We start from the raw sequence: 14,788 nt of genomic DNA on the forward strand, positions 1-14,788 counted from the left end.
CCTTATGGTGTAGCCTCTGTGCCAAGCAGGAGAGGCAACACGGGCCGGCGGGGTTGGGGGAATTATAGAAGAGCAGGGGGGTGCTCCACCCCCTCATCCAAAACAGATGCTGTTGAAGGACCTTCCTCTCACGTTGGCACCAGATAGCCTCTCCAGAGCCAGCAGATGAACCTCAAGCACAGGTTCATCTGCTGGTCCCCCTGTTTTGTGATGTGTTCAGAAGGCCACTGAGTGAGAAGGTCACCCAGCGGCATCCACCAACACCCTGCAAACATGAGCAGGGTGAGGGGCTTCTGCAGACTAGGGGCAGGGCTTTGCCGGCCCAGGGGATGGAGCAGCATCCCTTAGCCTGGTATAACTTACCTTTTAAGCTGCAGCACAGCTGGTTCTTCTTTTGCCCAAAGAAAATTGGGCATCACGTTCCTGAAAACGATACAGAAATAAGACCATATTTCTCTTCTATCCATTTCCCTTTTGACACTAACTGGAGGGGCACCGACAACTGGACATTCTTCAGTTAATGTTAATCTCCACCCTACAGCTATCCAGAATCTAAAGTTCCTCTGCCCTCCTATGGAATCCCTGCATCTTCCCAGGGTTGGGCCAAAGACACTGAGCATTGTTGGCAAACTAGACCAAAAAAAAAAGTGCCTTGAATTTGTGTCCCACTGGGAGAAAGGATCAGCCAACTTCATGCCCATTCCTTCCTACTCTCTCAGCCCTCTCCCTGTTCCCTTGCTTTTCCCCCTGCTGCAAGGCCAGCTCCTGCCTGGCTTCACTTACCAGTCCATCAGGCAGAGATGTTATTGTGCTCTGGCGGGTACCTCTGCCTCTTGCAACCCACAACCAAGCACCGAATAGCAGTCTGCAGCCCGTGCCGGGAGTAGAGGCAAAAAACCCTCCTCAGGATGTTCTGGGTCTCATGAGCAACCCGTCTGACTGCAGGGTCATGGTCACTGAGATGGTTCTCCAGCCCTGCAGGAACACAAGACAAGAGCGGGTGATGCACATGTAGACTCTAAGGAGGCAACCTTCATACCCAGAAAGCTAAGGGGCATGGGAATCCACATGCCCAGGCAGACACTATGCACCTCACATTGCAGAGCACAGATGGGCAAGCTGCAGCCTTAGGACTTCCATGCCACCTTGGCCTAATTTAAAAAGCCATTTGGAAGTGACCTGTTAAGACCACTGGCTTCTGCCAGCCCCTTCCCACCCACAAACCCTCACTTACAAGCATGATAGACACAGATGTTCCCTTCAGTGAGGATGCTGCCTTTCTTGTGAAGTAGATGGCCTATGGAGATAAGAATGGAGACAAACACAGACATCTCCATGAATGGTTCCTATTTCCAGTCTGATCCCTGAGTGACAAACCCAGGTTGCATTGAGGGGAGGGAATTGTGCAGTCAGTTCTACCCAAATAGGCAAATGGCTCTATCAACTGCTGAAAGGGACAGTTCTCAGATGGGCAGAACTTGTCCTGCAACCACACATCCTCCTGGACAAACCCTGAAGGGAGATTCTGCTCCCCGGCTGCCCATTAAGGGGGACTCCAGAGTTTTCTTCCAATTACCAATGAACATGGCAGCTATTCTTCTCACTGAAGCTTGCTTGCTGGAGACGTGGGTAAAGCTGTTGTAGGCAAGTGCCTCCAAGTCCCTCTCTGAACTGTGGTGCCGAATCTAAGATAACAGAGAAAATCAAGTGTTGTGTAGTCTGAGCATCAGGAGCCAACCATGTTCCAATCACTTGCCTCTGCACCAAAGAGAATGGGTGGCTGGAGAAGGAAGAGTTCTTACCAGGTGCTTGGTGATCTTATGCAGCAGTTCCTGCAGGCTGTATGGGTCCCCCACCAGAGGTCGGCCTCCAGGGTGCCATTGGAGGGCCTCCAGCAGATGCTGCACGATGTTCTTTGCTACCTTCAAAGAGGACAGAAAGAGAGTGAAATGCCCTTAAAGTGAGAAAGGCCTTCCTAGCTAGCAACTGACAGTATTCAATTGCCAGCTGCTTTGTTCATTCTTGCTCCCTTGAACCCAAGGGACATGCAGTGCAGAGAATGATTTTGGAATGGTCTCACACCACGTGGTCCTTTAAGTGGGTGGTTTGACTAGGGAAGCTACAACCCCTTTGGGGCAGCACATGTGGGTCCTTACCTCTGCCACATCCTTATCTTCATCTTCCACATGAACAAGCACCATAGTGAGGTCCCTGATGATCTGATTCTGATCCTCACGATATTCCGGGTGCTTGAGAAGATCCTGGTAACACTGGAAGGCTGCTTTCCTGAACTTCGCCTGTTCCTATGAACAAGAGATGAAGAATGGTTCTTGTTTTGCTCTAGCAGGGCTTGCATTGCCTGTCTTCTCTGAGGGATACCCAAAGAGACAGACTCCAGGGGGAAATTGGCTTTTCTTAATCTCCAGGCCAATCAGAATTACGCTGCTGTGCCACAGCATTGAATTAGTCACTTGTCCCTACAAGTGGGTTGATAGCTCCATCCCCATGTAATATTAAGAAGGGAGAGGTTACATTACTTGGGTTTTGGATGCTGAGCTCATATTAACAACAGGAGACATTGCATTCCTACTGCAGCTGAACTGCTGTGCCTATTGGCTGGTCCCCCTGAGTGAAAGCCGTTGTGCAAATACTCACATGGTGGAACAAAAAGCGGTACTGGGCAGCCAGCGGAGCAGTGGTGTCACTAGGGTTGGTGTCACCCGGTGCAGTAACTCATGGTGTCACCCCCATGGACCTCCTCCCGTACAAGGTATGATAGCATTCTTCAAGTACTTGAAAGGCGGGCTGTAATCTCTTCTCGATCGTCCCAGAGTGCAGGACACAGAATAATGGGCTCAAGTTGCAGAAAGCCAGATTCCGACTGAACGTCAGGAAAAACTTCCTAACTGTTAGAGCGATGTGACAATGGGACCAATGAACTGGGGAGGTGGTGGGCTCTCCAACCCTGGAGGCCTTCAAGAGGGCAGCTGGACAGGGACCTGTCAGGGATGCTTTAATCCGGATCCCTGCACTGAGCAGGGGGTTGGACTTGATGGCCATATAAGGCCCTCCCAACTCTCTACCATCCTATGATTCTATGAAATTTACACCTTGGGACAGTTCCAAAAACATCATTTCGTAAACAAAAGTCACAACTCATGTGCTAGAAGTAAACGATTTCTGACATACACTTTCATCTATTTTGGAAATACAGGCTGTTCCCTGCAACAGGACAGGGGAGGTCTGTGGTTCTCCGGATATTGCCAGACCCCCAACTCCCATCAGCCCCAGCCAGCATGGCCAATGGTCAGAGAGGGCCTGAATCTGTCGCTGCCCAATGACAAAGCGCCTCGGGCCCCCTTGGAAATTTATGCTGAAAGGCGCTCCTTTGTCCCTGCAGGTATTCCTGGACTCCAACCCCTATTAGCCTCAGCAAGCACAACCCATGGCCAGGGATGATGGGAGGTTCCCCATAGCAGTCCCAATGTTTAGATGCAGTCAGTTTCCTTGCAATTTCCACCCATTGCCTCTACTCCTGTCCTCTTGAGTGACAGAGAACAAACATGCTCCATCTTCTACATCACAGCCCTTGAAGACAACTGTCACATCTCCCTTTAACAGTCTCTTCTCCAGGCTAAACATATTGAGATGTTTCCATTGTTTCTCAACAGTTGCAAATAAGGCCAGGTAGCTTTTTTAGTTAGTCGTCAATCCTGGCTAAGGTTGAGGATTAGTTCTGCATTCTAGTGTTTCTCAAATTACTCCTCCTCTCTGGAAAGCCATACCTGAAATGCTCTTCTGATTTACAATATATGTCATTCAAGAGATTTAGCAAGCTAGTCTTAATCATCATTTTCTGAAACATTTTTACAGAGAGGAATAAAACAACAACAGGCAATTAGCAAGTTCTTTGCCACTGGATGATAGAATCTGGAAAAATGTTCAAGTAATTAATTACATGTTGGAAAATGAAATAAATGGGGAGGGGAGATGAATCTAAAACCTGTGGAATTGTTGCAACAAGAGCTGTTAAACAGAATGCTCTAATGATGTCACAAGGGTGGGCCCTGGTTATGTCATTAAGCATGATGCATTAAGCATCAGCCACAGTTGCTTGGAGCACACCACTTAAACAAACAAAAAAATATCTGATTGGAAATTAAGATAGAAGTCTTAGCTAAGTGAGGGTGTTACCAGTCCAGCTGAAGTGACAGGATAGTTCTTTCTCACCTGCTTGTCGATTTGGTACCAGGCCAAGTTCAAGGTGTGCTTTGCATGTTACAGGTTCCACCAGGGCCGGTGTAACGTGGTAATCCAGGTAAGCACCGCAGGAGGGCGCAACACTTGTGGTGCATGGTCTCCACTGGAGTTTCTCAGGTTTCCAAAGTTGTCCACAGACACAAAAAGATTGATGACACCTCAAGTAATGACTGTACCACACTGTTATATTCCACAACTGAAGGAATAAATATTGCACATAGTGGCTGCCCCTGTAGGCACTGGAGCGCTGGCAAAATTCCCACTTCAAAAATTAAACTGCACATGCACTGCCTTCTTTTGCTCATAGTTGCTAACGGAGGCTTCAATGGGACAGGGAAACCGTAATAACTTTTGAGCAGCTGCTCAAACCTTTCAAACCAATGAAAGAATGTGTTTCTCAATAAGCCCAAATAAACTACATCAGTAGTTTTCATCAAAACTGAAAAAAAATACATGCCTTTTCAAAAACTGGAGAAAAAAGGGAACATATGTCAGTTTTCAGCATTCATCTTGCAGTAGCTGTGGCAATGTTTATAAGGATCGGACTGAAATTTGGCACATTCGTAGATTTCATCAGGTAGATCATGTACGTAATGTTTCAAGTTATTGTTTCAACAGGTGCTATTTTTAGAACCTATAAAATATTGAGCCTTTTGTTGTTGTTGTTGCTTGCCTTACATAACGAGGCACTCCAGAGCCTCTTTAATAGTCTTGCATTGTTTAATAAGCATGCACAAGAAAATATACAAATCATAATCCAATAAAAATTCATAATCAAAACACTAACAGCGTACCGCAATACACAAACGCACACTGAACACAGTGTTGTATTTTAGTTTTCTATTTATTTGAGTCACAATCTCATGCCTGGTCGTTGTTTTTCTTCCTCTCTGAGCCAGTCAAGGACAGTGTTCAATTCCTTTCTTTTCCAAGGACATGACTGCAGTTCAGCTTTGCATGCAGTTTCAGGAAATTATCTCCGTTTGGTGCTTAACAGTGTTCTTGGCAGGGACAGGAGGCCCCAAGCTAGTACCATTATCTCTTTCTCTCTCTCTCTCTCTCTCTCTCACACACACACACACACAGAGCCAAAAAGTAGCTGGGGTTGGCGGAACTCCCTAGTTCCTGCAACCGCCTTGTCTTCTGCCCAAGTCTTGGGTTTTCCCACAGGCCAGCTTCGCCGTGACTCTTTCGTTGCTTCAGCTACAGCCTGTGCCCGCTCCCTCCATCCCTCCCAACATGCTCATAATGAGCCGCAGAGACTGGGAGTTCCGTAACCCCTGCGGCATGATCTGGGGCTCCTTCTTCTTCCTCCTCTCCCCCGCCTTGCTCCATGCATGAACTCTTTATTATGTCTGCCATGCTCACTCCTCCCTGCCCGCTGCTGGGAGCCGCGGGGCTTCCGTCCTATCAACACACAGTGCCCAGCCCCGGAGGACTACAGCTCCCAGCGGCCCCAGGCGGAGTGTCAATCAGGCGCCGCCGTTCGGTCAGTGGCAGGGTGGGGCCGGCAATGGCCGCTCCCTGAATGCTGCCTGGCAGCAGCTCCTGCAGGCCGCCCACTGGTAGTACGAGGTGGGCGCCGAGGGGATGCGTGGGGGCTGTGGCGTAGTCACCCGCGAGGCAGGCTTCATGGGGGCAGGGGGGCTTCACGCTGAGGCAGTTGCCAGGGAGGGGCTGGCGTGCCAGCGCCCCTCAAGGGTTGCGCCCTCCTGAGGTGCTTACCTGGATTACCATGTTACACCGGCCCTGGGTGTCACCCCCTCATGGTGTCACCCGGGTGCAGTGCGCACCTCCCGCACCCCCGTAGTGACGCCACTGCAGCGGAGCATTCAGGGAGGCCTGGTCTTCCTCCCACAAGTGGAGCCTCAGTAGGTCTGCAAAGCCCAGGAACTCCCAGGTGATCTCGATGTTTGTGGAGCTGAGACCTCCAATGATATGATGGATTAAATCTTCGGGTCTCATCATCTGCAAATATAAATTAGGATCCTTGAAAATCTTACCAACTCATAGCCCTATTCCCCAGACTGGAGATTAGCAAATACATCCCTTTATTGTATGCTGCCTGGGGACCTTTGACCAAAGGGCAGCATACAGTATGGATGAGAAGGAATTTGTCTGGTTCTCCAGGAATGGATTGTGTTTGAGTGTGACACTTACCACCTTGTAGTTTTCACAGAGGTGGAGAAGGCCTGTCCTGCTCAGGTGGTGGATGGTTGGACTGGGGTGGCCCAGCCAAGCCATCAGCAGCTTCCAGGTCTTCTCCAAGGAGACGGGGCGCTTGAAGTTCTTCAGCAGCTGAAATGGAGAAAAGCAACAGAAAACCCCATAAGTGCCTGGAGGGGAGACCCATGGAGCAGGGCCAGCCTGATTCTCAAAGGCACCCTGATTTGGGCACTCCTTTGGGGAGAGGAAGGGTGACTAAGGGAAGGTGTGCACCTCACAAAGTGACCTTGGTTGAATGCTCCTGTGGATCTTCCTCGTTCTCAAAGATGGTCATGAGATACTTGATCATTGTGCAGGTTGAGGCAGATAATGTGTTGATGATGGTCCTGCAACACACAAGACACCCTAGGAGAAAGGCCCTTCTGGGAGATCAGGCTGGGGCTGAACTTCTGAGGGGGAACCTTTCCACTTGCCCTTATCTCACCAAGAGGGACATTCCCTGGAGGCAGCAGCCAGGGAAGCACAACATGTCCCTGTAGAATGGCTCCAGGAGCAGCATCTCGATGATCTCAGCTGTTTCCCTGCAAATGAGACAAGGCCAGTGTCAACACAGGATGTCCACATCTGTGATGAAAGAAGGGTTCTAAACTAGAAGGACCCTCTTTTTAAGTGTCCCTGTCCCCGTGCCTAACAGCAGCTTCAAAAAGAGGCTTGGTATTTATTTATTTCATTTGTATACCGCCCCATAGCCGAAGCTCTCTGGGCGGTTTACAACAATTAAAAACATTAAAAACAAATATACAAATTTAAAAACACATTTTTTTAAAAGAGCCTTAAAAACACATGCTAAAATGCCTGGGAGAAGGGGAAAGTCTTGACCTGGCGCTGAAAAGATAACATGATTTTTCCCATCTATATATCCTCCTTCTTAACTTCTGTGTGTCTGCCTCCTCTTTAAATGCAGAGGAGCAGGGCTAGCAAAAAAAGATGGCAACCATGTAGAAGACTCTGTTCCCTCATCTCCACCTTTCAGTACTGAAAGATGCCCCTCCATACATGTCCTTTTTCTGGTCCTCTACTTAAAACTTTGCACACAATCACAGAGGGCTAGAGACTACATTTGCCTTACAATGAAAGGAAAAATGTCACTGCTTCCATCTCAGGAAACATGATTTCTGGTGTCCCTGCTGCAAATGGGGACAGGGATCCCAGTGCTAGAGGGACTCCCCCATGTAATCTAGACAGACACACTCTGGCCTCAGTGAGTCAGTGGTGCAGAGGCAGAATAAGACCCTTTCTCCTCCAGCTTCCCCAGAGCTTGGAAGATTACTTTTAAAAAGTAATAAATTACAGTTACAATTACTTGGCCCAAACAAGTAGTAATTACCGTTACAATTGTAATTGCTCTGAAAGTAACTGATTACTTTACTTTTTCTCAAAAGTAATCACTACAATTACATTTCAGTTACTTTTTTTAAAAAACTACTACAAGGTGCTGGCCTTGGCTGCTGCACATCTAAGAAGCCTAAAACAATATTAAAAATAAACACACACACACACACACGGGGTAGTAGAATAAAAAAAAATATCCATAAGATTAATATAACGGCATAACAGAATCTCACATCCCCCCAAGCAATGAAGATACCCCAACTCTTGAAATCAAATTTTACACTTGAAATGCTTTTATAATATGTTTCTGTTATGTCTCAAAAGAACAAGATGCTCAAAGAGCATGTCAGACAAGGAATGTCTTTTTACAGTCATTACGTTGCCACCAGTACTGAACAGGCGTTCTACTGCGGCGCTTGAAGGCATGCCTGTGTCGTGCTGCAAAAAACACCGCAGCACACGTGGAAAGCCATGGAGTGATGACACTTCCCTGCTGGGAGACCTCAGGTACCTCACCAGTTCCTCCTCAGCAGTGTCCACTGCTGACTTCTTGCCCTGGGGCAGAAAGTTAAAGAAGTCATCTTCTAAGTCATCTCCTTCCTGGTCTTTATCTGAAGACTGATCACTGTCCTCATTAAGTACACCCATCTTTATTTCAGCTTTGAACAAGGCTTCCATTGTGTATCTAAGAAAGAGAGAGGATATGTTAACACATATATGTTAGGAAACCATCATCTGCTCTTCATTTCCTGATGCTTGTCATGTCCCCAGGTTCAGGGTCCAGCCTGAGCCTGTGGATGATGACATGGAAGGTAGGAAGGTGACCAAGTCACTACACTCATGGGGCAGCACAGCAGACCCTTAAGGATTACCTGCAGCAACCCAAGGTTGTGATGAGGAGCCCCAGGAAGAAGAGCCCCAGCCCCTGCCTACCACCTTAAGCCCTCTGATGCCTCCCTTGAGACAACATTTCCCTTGGAGTAATCCACCCAAAGGGCTTCCCTAATGTTCTTACTTGTTGGTATGGGTGGTGGCCTGACACGATTCCAGCCAATCTAGTTTGAAGCGAGGGTGTAGGCAGGCTGCCAGAAGAAGCCTCTTGTCCTCCCAGATAGCTGCAAACCGCTTTCTTAGGGCTTCGCGCACACCTCTCAGCAGCTGAAAACAGTATGTGTACCTCTCAGGTTTGTTTTCCAGTCCTTCTAACTTGCGGTCCAGATTGCAGAGCGTTGGTAGCAAATACCAACATGCCATTCTCCCGTTGCAGGATATCTAGGGACTGGACTAGTGGCTCCATAATCTCTGTGTATTCCTGTACCACTTCAATCTCAGCAGCTGTGATCCTGGACAAGGAGCAGTGGTCCATTATGGCGTGCATTTTTAGTGGCACAGTTGACAGGAGCTCAACGCATCAAAGGTGGAGTTCCACCTGGTCTTATTTGGTACCTTCAGATACACACCACATTGCGCATGGATATACTCAGCAATCTGGGCTGAGTGGTTCTGCTTGGACCACAACTTGCTGCACTTTCCCATCAAGGAACGAAACTGTTTCTTGAAAAGACCAAGAAGACTACTTTTGGAGGAGTCAGAAAGCATGGCCTCTATGTCTTGTGTTGCCACAAGGTTGAGGGTGTGGCTAGCACATCTCTGGTGTGGTGGTAAAACAAAATCCTCTCCTGAGTCTGCAGCTTCTTCCTCTGCCTCAGGTCCTGTGTCCAGGATCTCACAGATAGGCACAAACTCCACCTCAGCCTCCTCCTCCTCCTGGTTATCACCATCATTGTCACTGGTGCCTGCAGCTTCCACTGGTTCTTTGGCCATGAAAACTCTGAACGCTTTCACAAAGTTGGAGCCATTGTCTGTAGTAGTGCACATAACTTTGTTGTGGATCCTGTACTGCACATGTACATCATGCAGTGCTTTTGAAAGGACATCGTATGTATGGCGCCCCTTCAGACGCTTACAAGCCAAGGCCCCGACCTCACGTTTCAGGGTAGTTGGTTTGATCCAGTGGGCTGTTACCCCAAAGTAACTCTTCTTGCCATTGGTCCAACAATCTGCAGTGGTTGCTATATATGCCACAGCACCCATTCGGTTTGCAAGAGTTTTTCTCATGTGGCATGCTCTCTTCTCAATTCTGTCTCTCAGAGTCTTGGCACATATGATGGTGAGATCTTTGGGGAGTCCAATGCGAACCAGATTAATGAATGATGGTTTGTCCACAGTCTGAAGTGGTAATGTCTCCTCTACAATGAAATCAATGATTGCTCTGGGTGACAGGCTCCTTGCCAGATCCCCACCTCTCAAGGGTTGTCTGCTGCTGCTTCAGCATTTTGGGAGGAGGGGTGTCATGCATTGCTTCAGGAAGGCCACGTCTCCTTGCCTTTATTGCTTCTTCAATTGCTCTCAGCTTCTCAGGGTGTGCCCTCTGAGGAAGAAGAACAAAGCATGAATCCAAGAAAAAAATGGAAGAGGAACTTCACAATTGAAACATAAATAGACAATGGACACTCTTTGAGGACCAGCATGACAAAGGCTTACCTCAAAATGTTTCTTCACATTGGATGAGGAGGAAACAGCTGATCTCAGATTTTTGATCCTTGGAAGGCAGTAATTGCATTGTACAACAACATTTTTCCCACTCTGGCTCACAAATGTACAAGCTTTCTCAAAGCCAAACCATGGTACTTGCTGTTCTGCAGATGTGGCTGTGGGCAACTGGCACTGCTTCATGCCCTCCTCCTCCTCATGCACAGGGCCTCCTTTGTGAACCTCACTTTCTAGTTTTGCCTCCTCAGGATCAACAAGCTGTGACTCAAGTGGCCGCTCTAACTGACTGCTGCTCTCAGCAGCAAAATCTGCAACAGGTGTCTCTGTAATAAACAAGAGATAATGCTCCCATATGGGTGAACTTCAGCTGTGATGTGTCCCCATCTCTTCCCCATGCTGCAAGATCCCCCAGTCAGAGTGGAAGTAAGCAGGTCGATAGCACAATTAAAAGAGATCTTATTTGCATCATTTTTGCTCACTGAATAACCCTGCCTGGGCCAGTCTAACCTACTATCTCACAGGGTTGTTGTGAGAACAAAATGAGACTAGGGTTCAAATCCCCACATAGCCATGAAGCTCACTGGGTGACCTTGGGCCAGTCACTGCCTCTCAGCCTCATGAAAACCCTATTCATAGGGTCACCATAAGCTGGAATCAACTTGAAGGCAGTACATATATTTTTTTATTTTGAATATGATGATTATGATAATAAATATGCAGCATTTCAAATCAATTCTGTATGAGAAGCATTCCATGCCAAGCTTGGAAAACCAAGGATGAGGTATAAAATGTAGACAAAAATACTTTTGACAAAATGCCGTTTATCTTTTATCTTTTATATTTTATATATATGAGCCTGGATAGGGAACATTTAATCTAGCCTACTTGCTTTCAGCAAGAAAGGTTAAGTGCCTTCAGGCTAGGGCAGTCACCAGAAGGCCACAGCAGAGACAAAGGAGCCTAGTGTTGTGGAGATGTTAGATGGGAGCTTTGGGAAGTAAAGATGGAGGCTCCTGAAGGCTGCAATTCTAAACACACTTACTAAGGGATTAAGCCCCATAGAACTCAACAGGACTGACTTCTAAGTAGATATAGTTTGGACTGTGCTTTTGGTAAACCTTGACTAGGGTTCTTCTGCAAAGACATCCATATCCAAGCAGGGTTGGCAACCCCCTGCCTGGAATACCCTGCCCTTATCTTTTAATGTGGCTGCTCCAAATGTTTTTACAGATTTGACCCTTTACTTCAGAAAGAGGTCTGAAAAATGAGTAAGAGTAAGAAGTATCTTTTAAAATTGTTCTTTTCAATTCACTCTTGAATGAACATCATACCTAGGGCAGATCCACACCATTCCTTTAAAGCACATTCAACACCCATTTGAAACACATGAATCCCACCACAGAATCATGGGAACTGCAGTTTGTTAAGAGTGGTGAGAACTATAACTGTGAGGGGGAAATGACACTTCCCAGAATTCTTTAGGGGAAGTCATGCGCTTTAAATGCGAGTTGGATGTGCTTTACACATATTGTGTGAATCCGCTTAATAAATTTTGCCTGCATGTAACTTGTTTTAATTAATTTTTCAAAATGGAAATAAGCTATAAAGTGTAGTGGGTGACCATGGGCTACTCACCATTTCTCAGCCTATCTGCCTCTCAGGATGAAAACAATGGAGAACCATGACTACCCCAAGGCATACTTAAAATGTAAAGGAAGTATTGTACAACCATAGTATGCAATTGGATACTTATAGGGACACAGCATGACAAAACTGGGTGGAAGTAACGGGTGGGGTACCACAGGGCTCGGTCCTGGGCCCAGTGCTCTTCAATATTTTTATTAACTACTTGGATGAAGAGGTACAGAGCATGCTTATCAAATTTGCAGATGATACAAAATTAGGGGTCATAGCTAATACCGTGGAAGATAGAAAGAAAATTCAAAGGGACCTTGATAGGCTAGAGCATTGGGCTTAAACAACAGAATGAAATTCAACAGGGATAAATGCAAAGTTCTACACTTAGGAAAAAGAAACCAAATGCACAGTTATAAGATGGGGGATACTTGGCTCAGCAGTACAACATGCAAGAAGGATCTTGGAATTGTTGTTGATCACAAGCTGAATATGAACCAACATTGTGATGTGGCTGCAAAAAAGGCAAATGCTATATCAGGCTGCATTAACAGAAGTATGTTTCCAAATCATGTGAAGTATTAGTTCCCCTCTATTCAGCACTGGTTAGGCCTCATCTTGAGTGCTGTGTCCAGTTCTGGTCTCTGCACTTCAAGAAGGATGCAGACAAACTGGAACAGGTTCAAAAAAGGGCAACAAGGATGATCAGGGGACTGGAAACAACGCCCTATGAGGAGAGACTGAAGGAACTGGGCATATTTAACCTGGAGAAGAGAAGACTGAGGGGAGATATGATAGCACTCTTCAAGTACTTGAAAGGTTGCCACACAGAGGAGGGCCGGGATCTCTTCTCGATGATCCCAGAGTGCAGGACACAGAATAATGGGCTCAAGTTGCAAGAAGCCAGATTTCGACTGGACATCAGGAAAAGCTTCCTAACTATTAGAGCCATACAACAATGGAACTAATTACTAGAGAGGTAGTGGGATCTCCGACACTGGAGGCATTCAAGAGGCAGCTGGACAGCCATCTGTCGGGAATGCTTTGATTTGAATTCCTGCATTGAGCAGGGGGTTGGACTTGGTGGCCTTATAGGCCCCTTCCAACTCTACTATTCTATGATTCTATGAAAATATTTATATAAGCATGACTATCAAATATGTTTATTTATATAACCTGTAAAGATATTTATAGTGCAATCCTATGTTTGTTTACTCAGAAGCAAGTCCCAATGTATTCAATGGGGCTTACTCAACCAGGGAAAACTGCAGCCTCAAGTGATAAGGAACTTGTTCTTTTAACAAGTCCTTTAAGTTGAGACCTTATCCCAGTCTGCGTCTGTGTTGAAATTGCTTTTTAATATGTTTTTAAACTTTTTCTTTAAAAAAATGTTTTTAAAGCTTTTAAAAATGTGTTTAAAGATGTTTTGTTTTAATATATTTTAAAGTCTGTTTTTATCATTTTTAAAGTGTTTTTAGTACTTTTGTTTGCTGCGCTGGGCTCCTACTGGGAGGAAGGGTGGGATATAAATCAAATAATAAAAATAAATAAATAAATAAACTTCATTCATTTTTTTAAAAAATGAGTATTAGTTTCCTACATAATAAAAACTGTGATAAACCCTGCCTAATTTCTTTAAACATAGGGTTGGAGGGAGAGAGATTTACAACACAAACACAAGTCTGCACTATGTTTACTCACAAGTCCCATTAATTTACAGCACAATCCTAACCATGTCTACTCAAAAGCAAGTCCTAATGGAGTTCAATGGGGTTTACTCCAGGTACATGCTTTACTCCCAGAAATGGCTTTACTCCCAGAAAAGCAGATATTGGATTAAATACTTTCATATTTCATAGCCCAGGGTCTGACTCTTGGATAGAAGAGGGAAAAAAAATTAAGCCATATTACTTACGCAAACTGCAAAAAACTCAAAGCCACCATATTCTGACGTTCAGCCTAGGCATGCCTGGATCAACAAGTCACAACTCTGGCGTCATTGGCTACAATCATGAAAGGGCAGGGTTACAGCCAGAGCTTTGAAAAGTTACTTTTTTAAACTACAACTCCCATCAGCCCCAGCCAGCATGGCCACTGGATTGGGCTGATGGGGGTTGTAGCTAGAGCATGGATCTGTTTTTTAAAAAGTTGTGTGTGGGGGTTTACGTTTTGGTGTATATCTCGGGAATTAGACCACCTAGAAACTTACTTTTTTTAAAAAATTGAAGCTGAGAGTCCGGAGAGTAAGGGGTGGTAGCCAGAGAGCCGGATCCCCCCCAAAAAACCAGAGACTCCAGCCGAAAACACACATACCGGGGCACACACACACACAAAAATCATCATCACTCACCTCCACAGCTCTTCGCCATTCTGCTGCTGCCTTCTCCGTTGTCCTTCAACTGGCTTTTTCCTCCGGCGTCCATTTTGTCCTCTCAGACGCTAGCAGCAGGCCCTGCCTATTCACCTCTTCCCTTGTGCCTCCTAACACAGATCACGAGGGAAGAGAGTCTGCGCAGAGGTCCAATCAGTGTGAGGCACATGTCTTGTGTTAACCAATCACAGACAGGAGCTGACTTTCCCTTGTTCCCGCCCCCAAGTAACGTCCAACCTAACGTGGAAACGTTAAAGTTGCAGCTGAAAAGTAGGGAAATTACTAGTCGTTCCTTTACTTGCCAAATGTAATGGAATTACCCACTTGTTATTTAAAATTGTAACTAATTACAAGTAACTCATTAAAAATAATGAGCTACTTCCAAGCTCTGAGCTTCCCCAACCCCATTGC

The 14,788-nt window shown here is 46.1% G+C and overlaps 1 protein-coding gene and 1 long non-coding RNA gene across 2 annotated transcripts; both read right to left on the minus strand.

Annotated features, from left to right (window-relative positions):
• Positions 1–363: 363 nt before the first annotated feature.
• Positions 364–5,997, minus strand: LOC133368050 (uncharacterized). Its single transcript, XM_061592132.1, has 7 exons — positions 5,986–5,997; positions 2,157–2,303; positions 1,803–1,922; positions 1,577–1,685; positions 1,235–1,297; positions 784–975; positions 364–423 (listed from the first exon to the last, which is right to left on the minus strand). Exons 1-6 carry the CDS (start codon positions 5,995–5,997, stop codon positions 791–793), a joined length of 636 nt encoding a protein of 211 aa, XP_061448116.1. The 3' UTR covers positions 364–423; positions 784–790.
• Positions 5,998–6,427: 430 nt separating this feature from the next.
• LOC133366723 (uncharacterized) lies at positions 6,428–6,999 on the minus strand. Its single transcript, XR_009758474.1, has 3 exons — positions 6,911–6,999; positions 6,700–6,812; positions 6,428–6,558 (listed from the first exon to the last, which is right to left on the minus strand). It is a non-coding gene; the product is annotated as an uncharacterized LOC133366723 (long non-coding RNA).
• Between the last annotated feature and the right edge of the window lie 7,789 nt (positions 7,000–14,788).

This window comes from Rhineura floridana, chromosome 11 (genome assembly GCF_030035675.1).
Source record: "Rhineura floridana isolate rRhiFlo1 chromosome 11, rRhiFlo1.hap2, whole genome shotgun sequence".
Lineage (NCBI taxonomy): Eukaryota > Metazoa > Chordata > Lepidosauria > Squamata > Rhineuridae > Rhineura > Rhineura floridana.